Source organism: Oreochromis niloticus, linkage group LG6 (assembly GCF_001858045.2).
Source record: "Oreochromis niloticus isolate F11D_XX linkage group LG6, O_niloticus_UMD_NMBU, whole genome shotgun sequence".
In the NCBI taxonomy this organism is placed as follows: Eukaryota; Metazoa; Chordata; class Actinopteri; order Cichliformes; family Cichlidae; genus Oreochromis; species Oreochromis niloticus.
Genome location: NC_031971.2, coordinates 39,922,417 through 39,936,557, shown reverse-complemented (window position 1 = coordinate 39,936,557; position 14,141 = coordinate 39,922,417). Strand labels below are relative to the sequence as shown.

At 45.6% G+C, this 14,141-nt stretch overlaps 2 protein-coding genes across 12 annotated transcripts in view; one reads left to right on the top strand and one right to left on the bottom strand.

The window, feature by feature from the left end:
* sorcs1 (sortilin-related VPS10 domain containing receptor 1) overlaps nucleotides 1-14,141 on the bottom strand; it is a 172,485-nt gene that overhangs the window by 70,050 nt on the left and 88,294 nt on the right. For all 10 annotated transcript variants that reach the window (XR_002062292.2, XR_003220515.1, XR_002062293.2 and 7 more), the window contains exon 3: nucleotides 6,311-6,410. Coding sequence is in view for 6 of the 10 variants with exons in the window: in XM_013277139.3 (XP_013132593.1) it covers nucleotides 6,311-6,410 (100 nt within the window). In the remaining 4 variants the exon portion in view is untranslated. The remainder of the gene's footprint in view (nucleotides 1-6,310; nucleotides 6,411-14,141) is intronic.
* On the top strand, nucleotides 9,870-10,922 carry LOC112847143 (collagen alpha chain CG42342-like). 2 transcript variants are annotated; one of them, XM_025908121.1, is made up of 2 exons: nucleotides 9,870-9,931; nucleotides 10,205-10,922. In XM_025908121.1, the coding sequence occupies exons 1-2, from the start codon at nucleotides 9,893-9,895 to the stop codon at nucleotides 10,688-10,690; spliced, it is 525 nt and encodes a 174-aa protein (XP_025763906.1). In that variant the 5' UTR covers nucleotides 9,870-9,892; the 3' UTR covers nucleotides 10,691-10,922. The 2 variants fall into 2 exon arrangements, 1 of the variants encoding a protein (XP_025763906.1); XR_003220517.1 differs by lacking the exon at nucleotides 9,870-9,931 and adding an exon at nucleotides 9,997-10,024.

Here is a 14,141-nt window from a genome sequence, read left to right as displayed (position 1 = left end):
ATGACTTCTGTAAAAATCCCAGTCTTGTGACTTGCTGCGTGTATTCCAAGACTCCATTCAAAAAAGTGACAAACTAAACATTTGTTATTCCTCCAGGAACTTAATCCCATCATTAAACTACGTGGCTGACAAGGAGTCGCCCTACACATTTCTATTTCAATCATAAAATCTGTAAACTGATGATGTGCGTTTGGGTATTTCACTAATGATGGTAAAGGAGTGAAAAGAATAAATGTTTTTTTCTTTTCCTGTGAGGTGACACTCACTGCTGCTGCACAGAAATGCATCAATGTCATATAATGCTTGTATTTATGTATGAAAGCGTTTGCATGATGATGCAAGTCTCGGGACATTTTTCGTATGGATTCCGTTTGTCTTCCTGCGAAACATTTCTCTTTTTTTATTGTTGTCATTGTTATTTTGGGGACACTTCGAGGACATGAAATATTTAAGTTCACTTTTAAGTCTTGAACTTGTACAGAAAAGCGAGACAATGAACAGAAGTCTTTGAAGCTCGACTGTGGGAGAGAGGTCTCTTCTGAGGTGAATTCATATTCCACCCACCTGCCTATTGTTGCCTTCACAGCTCCACAAGGCCATGATTGTTTTGAATACTGCACATACAAACACAGGCATGCACTCCCACAAATGGGTGAGCATTCAAGGCCTTTGTCACGAGAGAACATTTGAGCCCTGTGACTTTTCTTTTACTCAGTACATTGATGAAAAAGAGTCATTATGTATTCCTTAAAGAGAAGGCTGAGACTGAGAGGAAAGCAGCTCAGACTGACTCTGCTGTCACTCAAATGCTTCCCCTGGAAAAATCCCTTTTGTTTTCAAACCATTAGAGGCAATACCCATTTGTATGACTGCAATCTGTGTGCTTTTTTTTTTTTTGTTAACCAGCACTCACCATCCCCAGCCATTTACTGTAATAATGTGCTCTCACACAAAATCTCAGGCTAAAACCCCAAATTACTTCCCCTAATGTGTACTCGAGCTCCGTTCTTTCATGTACAGCCTCAGCATGAAGCCACAATATGAAAATTGATGTAATTGCTGTGTTGTCAGACTGTTTTCTCCATGAGTGACCCCCGGGCCATGCCTCTGTTTATTTATTTTTTTGCTCTGTCATTTTTTCTCCCCGTTTCCTCCCATCACCACTCTTCCATGCTCACTTGCTCCCTGTCAGTTTATGTGCTGTCTCTTTCCCCCCTGCTCCCTTTCTTTCCTTCGCTCCCTGTGCAGTTTCTCTCTGTCCCTCTCCACTGCTTTACTCCCACTATCCCCCACAGCCACACAGGCCTGATTTACTTCCACTACTGGATGAAGAGAGGGGCTTTTGTCTGCCACCGGCAGTAGTCACATGGTGCTGTGCCCGGGGTGACAGAGACTGACGAACCTGCAGTCTCTACTGCTTCCATACTTTCTAAGTATGTGGAAACAGCAACAATGGAGGAAAAAACACTTTGAGTGTGAAGTGCTTTATAGAGAAAGTTGCTTCTTCTCTGGTTCCTTTCTCCACTGTTTTTTTAATTTAATGTTAGCGACGCTAGCAGTAGATAACAATGTCAGTCTATCCTGCTATATGTCAGCCTAATGCTACCATTCAGGATGAAGTATTACAACAAATATTGAATCGACTGCAATTAGATTTGGTTCAGACATATTATCTAAGCAAGATAAATGCTCTCTTGTATCAGCTCATGACAGGATAATTGCCCTATTTCACAATGACATCGTGAATACTGTCTTGTGTCTTATCTGAATAAAATGAAAATGGTATCCAGGACAATGATGTCCAGGATCTGATCTGAGAAATGAAACAAACTGCCAAAGCTGCAGTTCCTCTGCTGTCCACTTGAGGCTGGATCCAAAGCCTCAAGTGAGCATCCTACAAGCATATTCTAAATGTAGACTTGTAGATTTGACTGACAAAAGGAAACTTACCGTTCATTTCCACATCAATTACATCTTACACATTAACTGTATTTTAGGATATCTTAAATCAGTAGCATTTCCCCGGGGCAAGCAGGGCAAGCAGTGCTTGCCCAGTTTCATCTTAAAACATAAATTAAGACCAAATCTCTCTCCTTACGTCTCAAACAGTGTTCTGTCCAGTAAGCTTTTCTCATCGTCTATCAGTGCCAACTGTGGTCCCAGTTGGCCTTGAAGGAGGTTTGACTCTCCCTCCAATCCCACTTAAGTATGTGTTCATTTCATTGGTGTGTCTGTGGCCCATTAACGAAAGTTTGAGCTGGGCAAACTTAGAGGTCAGCAGTGTTTTTTTCCTGGTACTCTGTGCATTGTGGATAAACGTCCAGTCTTACAAGAAACTAACAGGAAATTAACATGCTAGATACGTTTCTATTGGCTCTGCTTTCACTGCTCTGAGATCAGTTACCATATGCACATTTGCATAGCACAGCATAAGCAAGTACTCAAGCACTTTGGGATTTATCATCTTAGAGGTCTCTATTATGAACCACGCTGGCCAGCATGTGTGATATAAGAAACTTTTAATAACCCACTAGATTATGATTTTCTTTTAAAAAATATTTTTTGGGTTCAAATCCACTGGGGCCTTTCTTTACATTACATTTTCTCCCCATGTGCACGTGGGTTCTATCTGGGTGTTCCAGCTTCCTTCAACAGTCCAAAGACATCTAGTTCTAAATTGTGCATACGTGTGAATGTGTGTGAATAGTTGTTTGTCTCTCTGTGTTATCCCTGCATCAAATTAGTGATTTGTTGCAGTAGCTAAGACAGGTTCCAATCCCCCCACGACCCTCAGTTGGATAAGTGAATAAACACATAGCAGAAAAAACAGTTTATGTGGAATCCAGTTTGAATCACTGATTGTTCCCACAGAAATGCAGTGTGAAACTCTCTACTTCTCTACTTCTTTGTATCTGATTAGCAACTATGTTGGAAAATCTTTATTTCCTGACTAAAAACTTGTAGATACAGGCTCTATAAATGGGTAGTCTCCTTATTTCAAGGAGACTAAAGCACCCCGTGATGTCCAACACCCATTGCTTGGGCTAAAGAGTGTCTATACAATCTAAATCTATAAAATCTATAGTCTTAAGCCATTCACTTATGAGTTCTGTGTTACATTATTTGTCAGATAAAAAGTGAATTTGATGTGTTTTGCTAGTCTATGCATGCCTAACATTATCAGTGAGCACAATGACCATACTGGTCTCAAATTCTACTTTACATCTTGCAGATGACACAAAGCCAAGGCTACCAAGTCATTGTTCCTCTGCTCAGAATTACTAGTATGTTTTGCATCTAATAAACACTCTATAGACTGACAAGGATGCTTTCAGTCGCATTTTTATTTTACATGTCATATTTTGGCAATATGGTGATACTATGGATGTGTGAGAGAAAAAAGTGTGAGACAAAGAATATTTGAATGCGTGACTTTGTGTGAAATAGCTAATTTAGGCTCATGTTTGTGTATATCTGGCACGTGATGGTTTGTATGGGTGACTGTCATTTTGGCTATGTGGCAGGAATAGTTTTTTAAAAGTGTGTCTATGTGTGTGTGTGTGTGTGTGTGTGTGTGTGACATCAGCAACATGTCAAGTTATTTGCTGGCCTTCGTCTGTTTTCTGCTCTGTGAAACTGGTGATTGCTGGTTTCTGTGGACTGAAATGCTTCTGTGATCTCTCTCTGTGTCTCTGCATTGATGCATCATTAGACACATCTTCTTTGGGTTTGCCCAGATCCCACCACTCTACAAGCAATAAAACAGAAGATAGCCTAGCTACTACGAACATTTCTACCCCAGTCTGCCACTCATTTTGATTCAATTAAGAGGCATGTCATAAAGACTCCATAGTTGGTCAAATATGTATTGTGAAAGCATGAATAATACAAACATGCAAGAAGAAGAGATTTTACAGCTTACTTGCACCAAGTCCCAAACAGAAATGTTTAGAATGGGGAACTTAAATCGGTAATCACTAGTGTTGTTGTTACTCTTTCCAAGTACACTAACATTTAGATGGATGTGACAAATAAAGACAAGAGAAAAAATGGATATTTAGGGTCTGGTGGAAATGTGTGGATTAATTAAGGTAGTTCATAAACCCAAATTGGACATGGACAAAGCAAAATTTAAAACATAGAAATACACAAACACACAATCAGAGATGCCCAAAACCCTAATGGATCAGAGCCATAATGGAACCTGGCAAAATTGACCCAAATGGACCTAGCACAGAAAAAGTGGTTAAGTCTGACCATTTGCTGATGTGCTGCCTCTAATTTATTTTAAGCCTGTATAGAGAGCATGCCTCAGCAACCCCATCCAACCCTAAACCAACTGAGAAAACCTATGATTTATATCCAAGCGGCTCCTAATGATTAGGCTGAAAACATCCACGTTCAGGTTCAGTTCATCATCTACGTTTTCAGTGGTGGGGTAAAGAACGTGTAGATGTGTTGTATAAAGGGATAAAGCAGCTCAGCTCTTTGTAGGAAAAACTAGGCCCATCTAATGTATTTGACTTGGTTGACTTAATGAAAAAAGCAATCACAACGCATAGGGCTGCAAGGACAAATAATTGGCTTTTGCCAGAAGGCAACGCAACAGTTCTGGCAAAGGGCTTTTAATTTGAGGTACTATATACTGCTTATGTCTGATTGATAACTTCCCATCATGTATTTTGTCATCAGATGAAAGGCTAAATTTCTCCTTATTCCTGCACCACATTTTCTTTTTCCTGTTTTTGTGTCTTTCATTGATTAACTATTGTGGTCAGTAACAATTTCCTGTTTTGCTGTGATTATCAGACTTGATTGAATTTTGCAGATATAGTGGGGTAGACAGATGACATCTATCAAACAGTATCATTGGAAATTTCCAGCATCTCTGAAGCAGAAATAAAAATGGGAAAGCCAATTATCACATTTACTCTACGGTGATGAGTTTCTACACCGATCGTTTAAAAGTGTAAGGTTGCTAAACCTGTGTGTAAATGCTGTCATTTCTCATACTGACCTATATAACACAAAGACAAGTCAAGCTACAGACTGTGGGATGTAGAGATCTTAGGACAGAATATGATAAACTTGTTTTTCTGGAGCATCACTTGATCAACAGGAAGTCATAGCCTGAAGATATTTTGATAAATGTCATAAGCTGCAATTCTCAGACTTTGATTTCTAAGATTTTCGGTTCTTTTGTCACCACTGTAGACCACCTGTAGATGACAATGGGTTTTAGAATGAAAGGTTGGGCTTTTTACGTGCTAACATGTGCCAGGTCATTGGTGAGGTGTCTAGGGTTAGTATTGGGGTTGCTTTTTGCAACATGTTCTCAGAAACTAGAAGATGCTGAATTATTTTTTTGGATTTGGAGTATTTATGTTGTAGGGGTTTTATTTGAGTGTCCAAAACAGGAGAATATCCTCACCAGTGGTAATTCTGGTGAAGGACAGAAGGGAGTTTTCATATACAGTATAAAGAGATCTTCTCTGGTGGAGCAGGGGGTCATATCTTGCAGATTGTCTCCAGACTCCCCAGGTTTGTGTGTTAACATAGACAGACTGATCTATAGTTGTTTTCCTCAAAAATTTCTCACTAAATTATGCTGTAGAAAATCCCACAATCAGAGAAAGTCTCTTAATGCTTTGCTGACGATAACAGAAGGACATTGGAGCCTTTCTGGCGAGTCCTGGATGTCTCTCTCTATGTTCAGGTTCATCATCTCATCATCTGGTTCAGCACCTTTAACAGACCTCAGGGGCGTAACAGTCACTGCCCGACAACCTATCTGCATCATATGGCCAGCATCTGAACTGAACTGGGGCTGCATTCCCTTTTCATAATTAGACGGTAATTAACTGAAAAACCTCCTGATTAGAGTTGTGTAAAGGGAGTCATGTAAAGCGAGCATGAACACAGACAGGTGGTTAATACCATCAAATGACCCAAACCAAAGGAAGGGCAGGGGCGCTGATTGAAGGAGGGTTGTCTGACTTCTAATTGATTTATATTCATGTAGAACTGGGAGACAGTGTTCCTTTCTGTCAGCTAACTGTCATTTTGGTTTGAACTTGTTAATAAATGAGTGAGTTAAGTGCTTCTTACTGAGACTGTAGGCAGCGACAGAGGAAAGACGGACATCAAACCGAGACCAGTGAGTCAGATGACATCAATATGTCTGCCTGCATTCAAGACTGCATACTGTGTGACTGTCATGCCAACAGTGAGGAGCAAACAAAAGTAACTCATACAGTCAAGACAATTTTTAAAATTGGATTCAGAAGAAATGACAAAAGAGGACCATTACCTTTCTCTTGTTGTTGGGGCTCACGTACAAATAACTGAGTATTGTCTTTGCTCCTACTTTGTCATTCAGCTTCTGGTACGTTGCTCCGTAGTCTGTTGACCTGAAATTTAATCAGAAAGGTCTGATGAACACTTGGTGAATTACTTGTTGCAATTAAAAGAGTTCTCTTGAGAATTCAGTGTTGGAGGGGAAAGAGCACAGACTTGATTAAGTCCCTTTTGTGCTCACAGCAACATGAACCTCAGCAGGACTATTACGGTCACTGCTGCTGTATTTATAATCCAGACATAGAATGCACCCTTAATAAGCTGACGTAGACATACTTGAGTAAATGCAGACATATGTCTCAATCTTACCATCAGTGAACTCATACTTTACCACCCAAGAGCTGACCACTGCTCCTGGTCATTTTGAAGATAGAAAAATGAACTGGATTGTTTTTAACTGTTTTCATTCAATAATTAAAGCAAAATATTCACAAAACCAATGTCCGAATATCAAACCGAATATCAATAAAACCCAGGACCACATGCCTGCAGACCAGTTGGCAACCAGTTGGTAACCACTGATCGCTAGGAAAAACAAGTATTCTTCAACTGTTTGCAGGTAGCTGCTGGATATCACTCGACCTAGAGACTGGTCAGTGATAACCACTGGTCACTAAAAAAGAATGAGATCATTCCCTGACCAGTAGCTGCTGGAAGTAGTTTCTTCTTGTTGGTAGGTGAAACTGGTTGCAAAGAGGTATACAGTGCTTCACCAATAACCATGTTATTATTTTTCCCGTAGTTTGTTTGGAAGATGGTGTCATGTCTGCCAACTACTTGCTAATCTGTAGTTAAACCATGAGGAGTGTGACACAAACACAGATACAGTTCACCTTCAAAGCAAAAGTTTTGTCTTTTGAAACATGTTGGTTTCAGCTGTAAGGCCAAACTTTCACTCTAAAACATTCACTATTTCCGTTTTGCATCACACAAGTTTCACACGAGTTAGCAAGTGTTTGCTGACAAGTCGCCATCTTCCATGCAAACTACAGGTTACATCAGCAGTCTGCAAGCAACCAAAGTCATTACAAGGAGGTTTATGGTGCAGCACAGTCCATGTTATTGATTTCACACATCCATCTAAACACATCCACTCGCCAGCTGATCAGAGAATACACACTTTTCCCTACCGATGGTAGGTTGCCCAAGGTATTGCTGACCAATCTCTACACCTGTGTAATGAAGTGGTGCAATGTAACAGTGTGAGTAAATGCACACTGAAATCGTTCACTGACATTCTTGATGTCTTTCAAAAAATGTTTTTTAAAGTTTTAAGTATTTAAAAATGTCACAATTACATAAATATGCAGAAGGTAAGCTCTGCTTCACACAGAAATCTGTTATGAATATTCTTACATGGATGCAGCAACATTATACAAAAATCCAACATCAGAAAAACAAACAGACACACTGTAAATGTTCGTTCATGAATCCATGAATATCATTTAAAAATATAGGGGTTTTTTTCACTTTTAAACTGTACTGATCATGACTGTAATACACAATATCTTTGCCTGCCATACTGAAAAAAGACAGTACAGGGAGTTTTTCTGACATTCATGCAAAAATGTAAACAACTTAAATACAAGTGTGAATAAGGATCTGAGAGCTTTAAAGCACCCAGCTGAAGACGAAAGCAACAAAGGGAACACGACAATGAACAGGAAAACTGAAAGACTGGAGAAATTTAAAAAAAGACTGGATTAAGATAAAAGCTACATTTTTTAAATTTGTGCATCAGAAAGGGAGAATGTAAAACAATGCTTTGCTAAAGGCTAAAGAGTGTCTTCATAAATCCTTTATGGAATGTTTTCTATGCAATTTAAATATATTTTATTCTCTTTTAACTACTTACATGGATGTATTACATATACCATAGAACAGACGAGACCACAGTACACTTTAAACTTTAGCCCTGCTTACGTCCAAAAATCATAAGCTGTCACGCCCGGTGTGGCAAGCGTGTGGAGATTGTAGAGAGGACCCAAAAGGCGGCAGCTCTGGTGCAGGTGAGTCTTTATTTACACACGTGGGTACAAATAACAATGGCAGGTGAACAAGAACTGAAAAACCTAAACTGGGAAGAGCTAACAAACAAACCTGAAACCTTGGGTCGAGAAACGGAGATGCGGGGGGAAAACACGAGAACACGGAGGGGAGCAACACAGACGAACCAGCAACTAACAGAGGCAGACACGAGGTTTAAATACACAGAAGGATAACGAGGGAATGAGACACAAAAGGAGGGCACAGCTGGGAGTAATCAGACCTGACGAGACAGGGGAAAAGTAAACTGAACACACTAAGATAAGACAGAGACTTTTAAAGTAAAACAGGAAACACATACAAGTAATGACACAGACTAAACACAGGGATACACGGGTAGAAAAGAATGAACACTAACCGAGAAAGAACAGAACCAAAATTACAATAATAGAAAACACAAAATGCTGGGTCAAAAGGACCCAGGATCATGACAGTACCCCCCCCTCAAGGGCTGGCCCCAGACAGCCCAAAACAAGAAACCAAGAAACGCCCAAAACAGAAAACAACCCGACCAGGGCGGGCGGTGGGGGCCCAGGAAGGAGGGCCCGAAGCCAAAACAAAACAGGAGCACCAGAAAACACAACACGAGCTCAAAACCAAAAGAAGACAAAAAGGAAACACACCAGAGCACAGGAAAACAGTCCAAAACAGAACACCACAGGGGCTGGCCGTGAGGATGGCGACGTGGACACAGTTCAGGGGGACGGCCAGGGGCCGACAGCACCAGAACCCAAACAGTTCAGGGGCGGGCCGTGCGGACGGCAGCGGCGGCGACGTGGGCACAGTTCAGGGGGCGGGCCGTGCGGACGGCAGCGGCGGCGACGTGGGCACAGTTCAGGGGGCCGGCCGTGCGGACGGCAGCGGCGGCGACGTGGGCACAGTTCAGGGGGCCGGCCGTGCGGACGGCAGCGGCGGCGACTCAGGCGAAGGCGGTCCGGGGGCCGCCCACGACGGCAATGTCGCCTGGCCCGTGGCCTGGAAAGTGGCCAGTTAGCTGCAGACCCAGACGGGGCAGGACCAGGCGACGCTGAAAGCGAAGACTCGGAGGCTGGACCAGACGGGGCTGAAGACTCGGAGGCTGGACCAGACGGGGCTGCAGCAGGCGACGCTGAAGACTCGGAGGCTGCAGCTGGCATAGCTGATGAGGCTGCAGGCGACGGCGTGGAAGCCGGAGACGAAGGCGCTGCAGGCGACGGCGTGGAAGCCGGAGACGAAGGCGCTGCAGGCGACGGCGTAGATGGTGAGACTGCCGCTGGCGTGGAAGCCGGAGGCGGTGGCGCTGCAGGCGGCGGCGTGGAAGCCGGAGGCGCTGCAGGCGGCGTGAATGAAGAGGCGGCAGCTGGCGTGGAAGCCGGAGGCGGTGGCGCTGCAGGCGACGGCGTGGAAGCCGGAGACGAAGGCGCTGCAGGCGATGGCGTGGAAGCCGGAGGCGGTGGCGCTGCAGGCGGCGGCGTGGAAGCCGGAGGCGGTGGCGCTGCAGGCGGCGTGAATGAAGAGGCTGCAGCTGGCGTGGAAGCCGGAGACGGAGGCGCTGCAGGCGGCGGCGTGGAAGCCGGAGACGGAGGCGCTGCAGCTGGCGTGAATGAAGAGGCGGCAGCTGGCGTGGAAGCCGGAGACGGAGGTGCTGCAGGCGGCGGCGTGGAAGCCGGAGACGGAGGTGCTGCAGCTGGCGTGAATGAAGAGGCGGCAGCTGGCGTGGAAGCCGGAGACGGAGGCGCTGCAGCTGGCGTGAATGAAAAGGCTGCAGCTGACGTGGAAGCTGGAGACGGAGGCGCTGCAGGCGGCGGCGTGGAAGCCGGAGGCGCTGCAGCTGGCGGCGGCGTGGAAGCCGGAGGCGCTGCAGGCTGGACGGATCCCTTGGATCCTCCAGCGACGACAGGAAGCAAAGGCCGGACGGATCCCTTGGATCCTCCAGCGACGACAGGAAGCAAAGGCCGGACGGGCCCCTTGGACCCTCCAGCGACGACAGGAAGCAAAGTCCGGAGCGGGCCCCTTGGACCCTCCAGCGACGACAGGAAGCAAAGGCCGGAGCGGTCCTTCGGACCCTCCAGCGGAGACACGAGGCAAAGGCCGGAGCGGTCCTTCGGACCCTCCAGCGGAGACACGAGGCAAAGGCCGGAGCGGTCCTTCGGACCCTCCAGCGGAGACACGAGGCAAAGGGTCTACTAGCCGACATAAAGGCAGCTGGCAATGCACTGAGCACTGGCTTTGCCCAGGCAACGCTAACACGGAGGAGTTCTCTGAGGGCTGCTTAATCTTCAGGGGTCCAGTAATAGCTGGGGGGTGAAACCTAGCTTCTGGGGAGGCCCTGGAGTGCATTACTTCGCCTGAAGCAGCTAAAGCGCAAGAATCTCCCTGGGAGGAACTTAGACTTTCTCCCTGCATGAAGTGAGTGTGTGAGACTGGTGACGGAATGAGCGAAGGAGCTACGGGGGACACTGGAGCTACGGGGGACACTGGAGCTACGGGGGACACTGGAGCTACGGGGGACACTGGAGCTACGGGGGACACTGGAGCTACGGGGACACTGGAGCTACGGGGGACACTGGAGCTACGGGGGACACTGGAGCTACGGGGGACACAGGGGCCTGGGCTGCGGGTGAAACTGGGAGCACTGGAGGCTGGGCAGCTAAGTGAGCTACTGGAGGCTGGGCAGCTAAGTGAGCTACTGGAGGCTGGGCAGCTAAGTGAGCTACTGGAGGCTGGGCAGCTAAGGGAGCTACTGGAGGCTGGGCAGCTAAGGGAGCTACTGGGGGCTGGGCAGCTAAGGGAGCTACTGGGGGCTGGGCAGCTAAGGGAGCTACTGGGGCTGGGCAGCTAAGGGAGCTACTGGGGGCTGGGCAGCTAAGGGAGCTACTGGGGGCTGGGCAGCTAAGGGAGCTACTGCGGGCTGGGCAGCTAAGGGAGCTACTGGGGGCTGGGCAGCTAAAGGAGCTACTGGGGCTGGGCAGCTAAGGGAGCTACTGGAGGCTGGGACGGAGTGGCGGAGCGAGGCTGGGACGAGGAGGTGGGGAGTTTGTGTAGCTCTGAACGTGGAAGTCCCAAGAACAAAGCAAAGGATTGCAGCGGAGTAAGCCCAGTGTCTTCCACCACATAATCCTTCTTTCGCCGCTGCTTGCTCCTCCTGCAGGGCCTGACTTCTGAAAGCAGCGGTGGAGTGACACCAGAAAACTGAGCTGAGAGCGGCTGCTGAGCAGGCGATGAGCTGTTCTCATAATCATCTGCCGCACAGAAGACAGCCCCAGAATGAACAGTCAAATAGTCCGAAAACTGAAAAGAGTCCTCACTCACCACAGCCGGCGAATTAGAAGTCCGAACGTCCGGCTGTGGGTGGCGCGCCGGCGGCGCGATCGGCGTTTCCTCCCCGCAGATGGCTCCGACGGGCCGGGCAAGATCACATCCGGCGAGTCGGGCAGCGAGGCAGGAGTGGCTGAGAGAAGGTGAGGAGTGCGCCGGAGAAAAGCCTGCATGGTCGGAGGAAGAGATTCCAAAAGCCATGGCAGGCCAGAAAAGAGCCGTTGAAGCCGGCTTTCAACAGCGCGGCGAAGCTCATACGGAGGGTCCTCCAGCCATTTCCCGAGGAGGATCTCCACATTATAGGTGATGTCATCTTGGAGCTCCTTGGACGGATTGAATGCCGCAGGGTCCATGGTGGCTGGTTCGTGCTGTCACGCCCGGTGTGGCAGGCGTGTGGAGATTGTAGAGAGGACCCAAAAGGCGGCAGCTCTGGTGCAGGTGAGTCTTTATTTACACACGTGGGTACAAATAACAACGGCAGGTGAACAAGAACTGAAAAACCTAAACTGGGAAGAGCTAACAAACAAACCTGAAACCTTGGGTCGAGAAACGGAGATGCGGGGGGAAAACACGAGAACACGGAGGGGAGCAACACAGACAAACCAGCAACTAACAGAGGCAGACACGAGGTTTAAATACACAGAAGGATAACGAGGGAATGAGACACAAAAGGAGGGCACAGCTGGGAGTAATCAGACCTGACGAGACAGGGGAAAAGTAAACTGAACACACTAAGATAAGACAGAGACCTTTAAAGTAAAACAGGAAACACATACACGTAATGACACAGACTAAACACAGGGATACACGGGTAGAAAAGAATGAACACTAACCGAGGAAGAACAGAACCAAAATTACAATAATAGAAAACACAAAACGCTGGGTCAAAAGGACCCAGGATCATGACATAAACACACACTGTTTATTTGTCTGTTTTGGGTTTTACTTTCCCTGTTTGTAGCAGAATTTGACTGGTCTGACCTCAAACCCAGCTAACTGGATGAATTTGTGTGCCAGGTATCATAATGGGAAGATCTCACTAACACTGCTGACTGAACCTCCCAAGAAAGACTGCTACAGTAGCAAATGAAAACTCAGAAGAAAAACATAGATGCCAGGTTGCAGATGCATAAAAGTTATTTTCTCTCATGCATGAGCTTCAGTCTGCAATCATCCGCGTACTTGACGATAATATTTATATCCAACAGCCATCAACTGCACTTCGCCCTTAGATGTGTTTTTTTACCACTCCGCTCTGAGAGTCATACCAGGAAGATGGCTTTAGAACTCACTGCGACTTGGCTCTTTCTGTCACTCTGCACCGTGTTGTATACTGTATATTTATACAACACTTGAGTGCAGTGCATCTCTAATGAAGTACAAACAAACCTGCTGGCCCAGGAGTGCTTTATTCAAGAGGTTATTGCATTTAAAATACAGCTCTGTAAAAAGAGCTATTGAACATGTTCGTCTATTCAGATGAAATGAGGCTGGTTTCAACATCTGACCATCTGATATCCTTGCCAGATTTTTACTTTCATTTAGTCCACCACCAGCTATCCCTGCACAAACAATGCACAGTGGGTAAAATAAGTATTGAACACCAATTCTCTAAGTAAATATATTTCTTAAAGGTGCTAGAAATGTTCACTAGATGTTGGCAACAACCCTCCAATCCACACGTGCAAAGACATGAAACCATAGATGTTTATATAATATGAATATTTCTCATGAATAAAAAGAAAGAGGGGAAAAAATACTGAACACACAAAGAAAGAGAGGTGTAAAAAGGCCCAGGAAGTCATGGCATGAGCGAAATCTATCAGTAACTAGAAAGCAATCCTGACACTTAGTGCAAATTATTATCAGCTGGTTCAGTCCCAACTGATGGCCTATAGAAAGCTGTCTCATTACCATGGTGTCACAGATGAAACATGTCATGATGGGTAAAACCAATGAGCTCTCTCAACACCGGCGCAACGTTATTGTTGTAAAACATATGATAGAATTAGTTAAGGAAGAATTTCTAAACTACTGAAGGTTCCAGTGAGCACTGTTGGGGCCATAATCCAGAAATGGAAAGAACATAATTTCACCATAAACCGGCCATGACCAGGAGCTCCCTGCGGGATTTCAGACAGAGCAGTGAAAAGAACGATCAGAAGAGCTGTACAAGAAACAAGGACCACTTGTGTGGAGCTACAGAAAGACCTGGAATCAGCAAGTACAATAATTTCAAAGAGAACAACAAGTAATGCTCTCAACCGCCATGACCTTCATGCACGCTCACCACGCAAGACTCCACTGCTGAAGAAAAAGCATGTTGTAGCACATTTAAAGTTTGATGGACAACATTTAGACAATTCAATTCAATTCAATTCAATTCAATTTTATTTATATAGCGCCAAATCACAACAAAAGTCGCCTCAAGGCGCTTTATA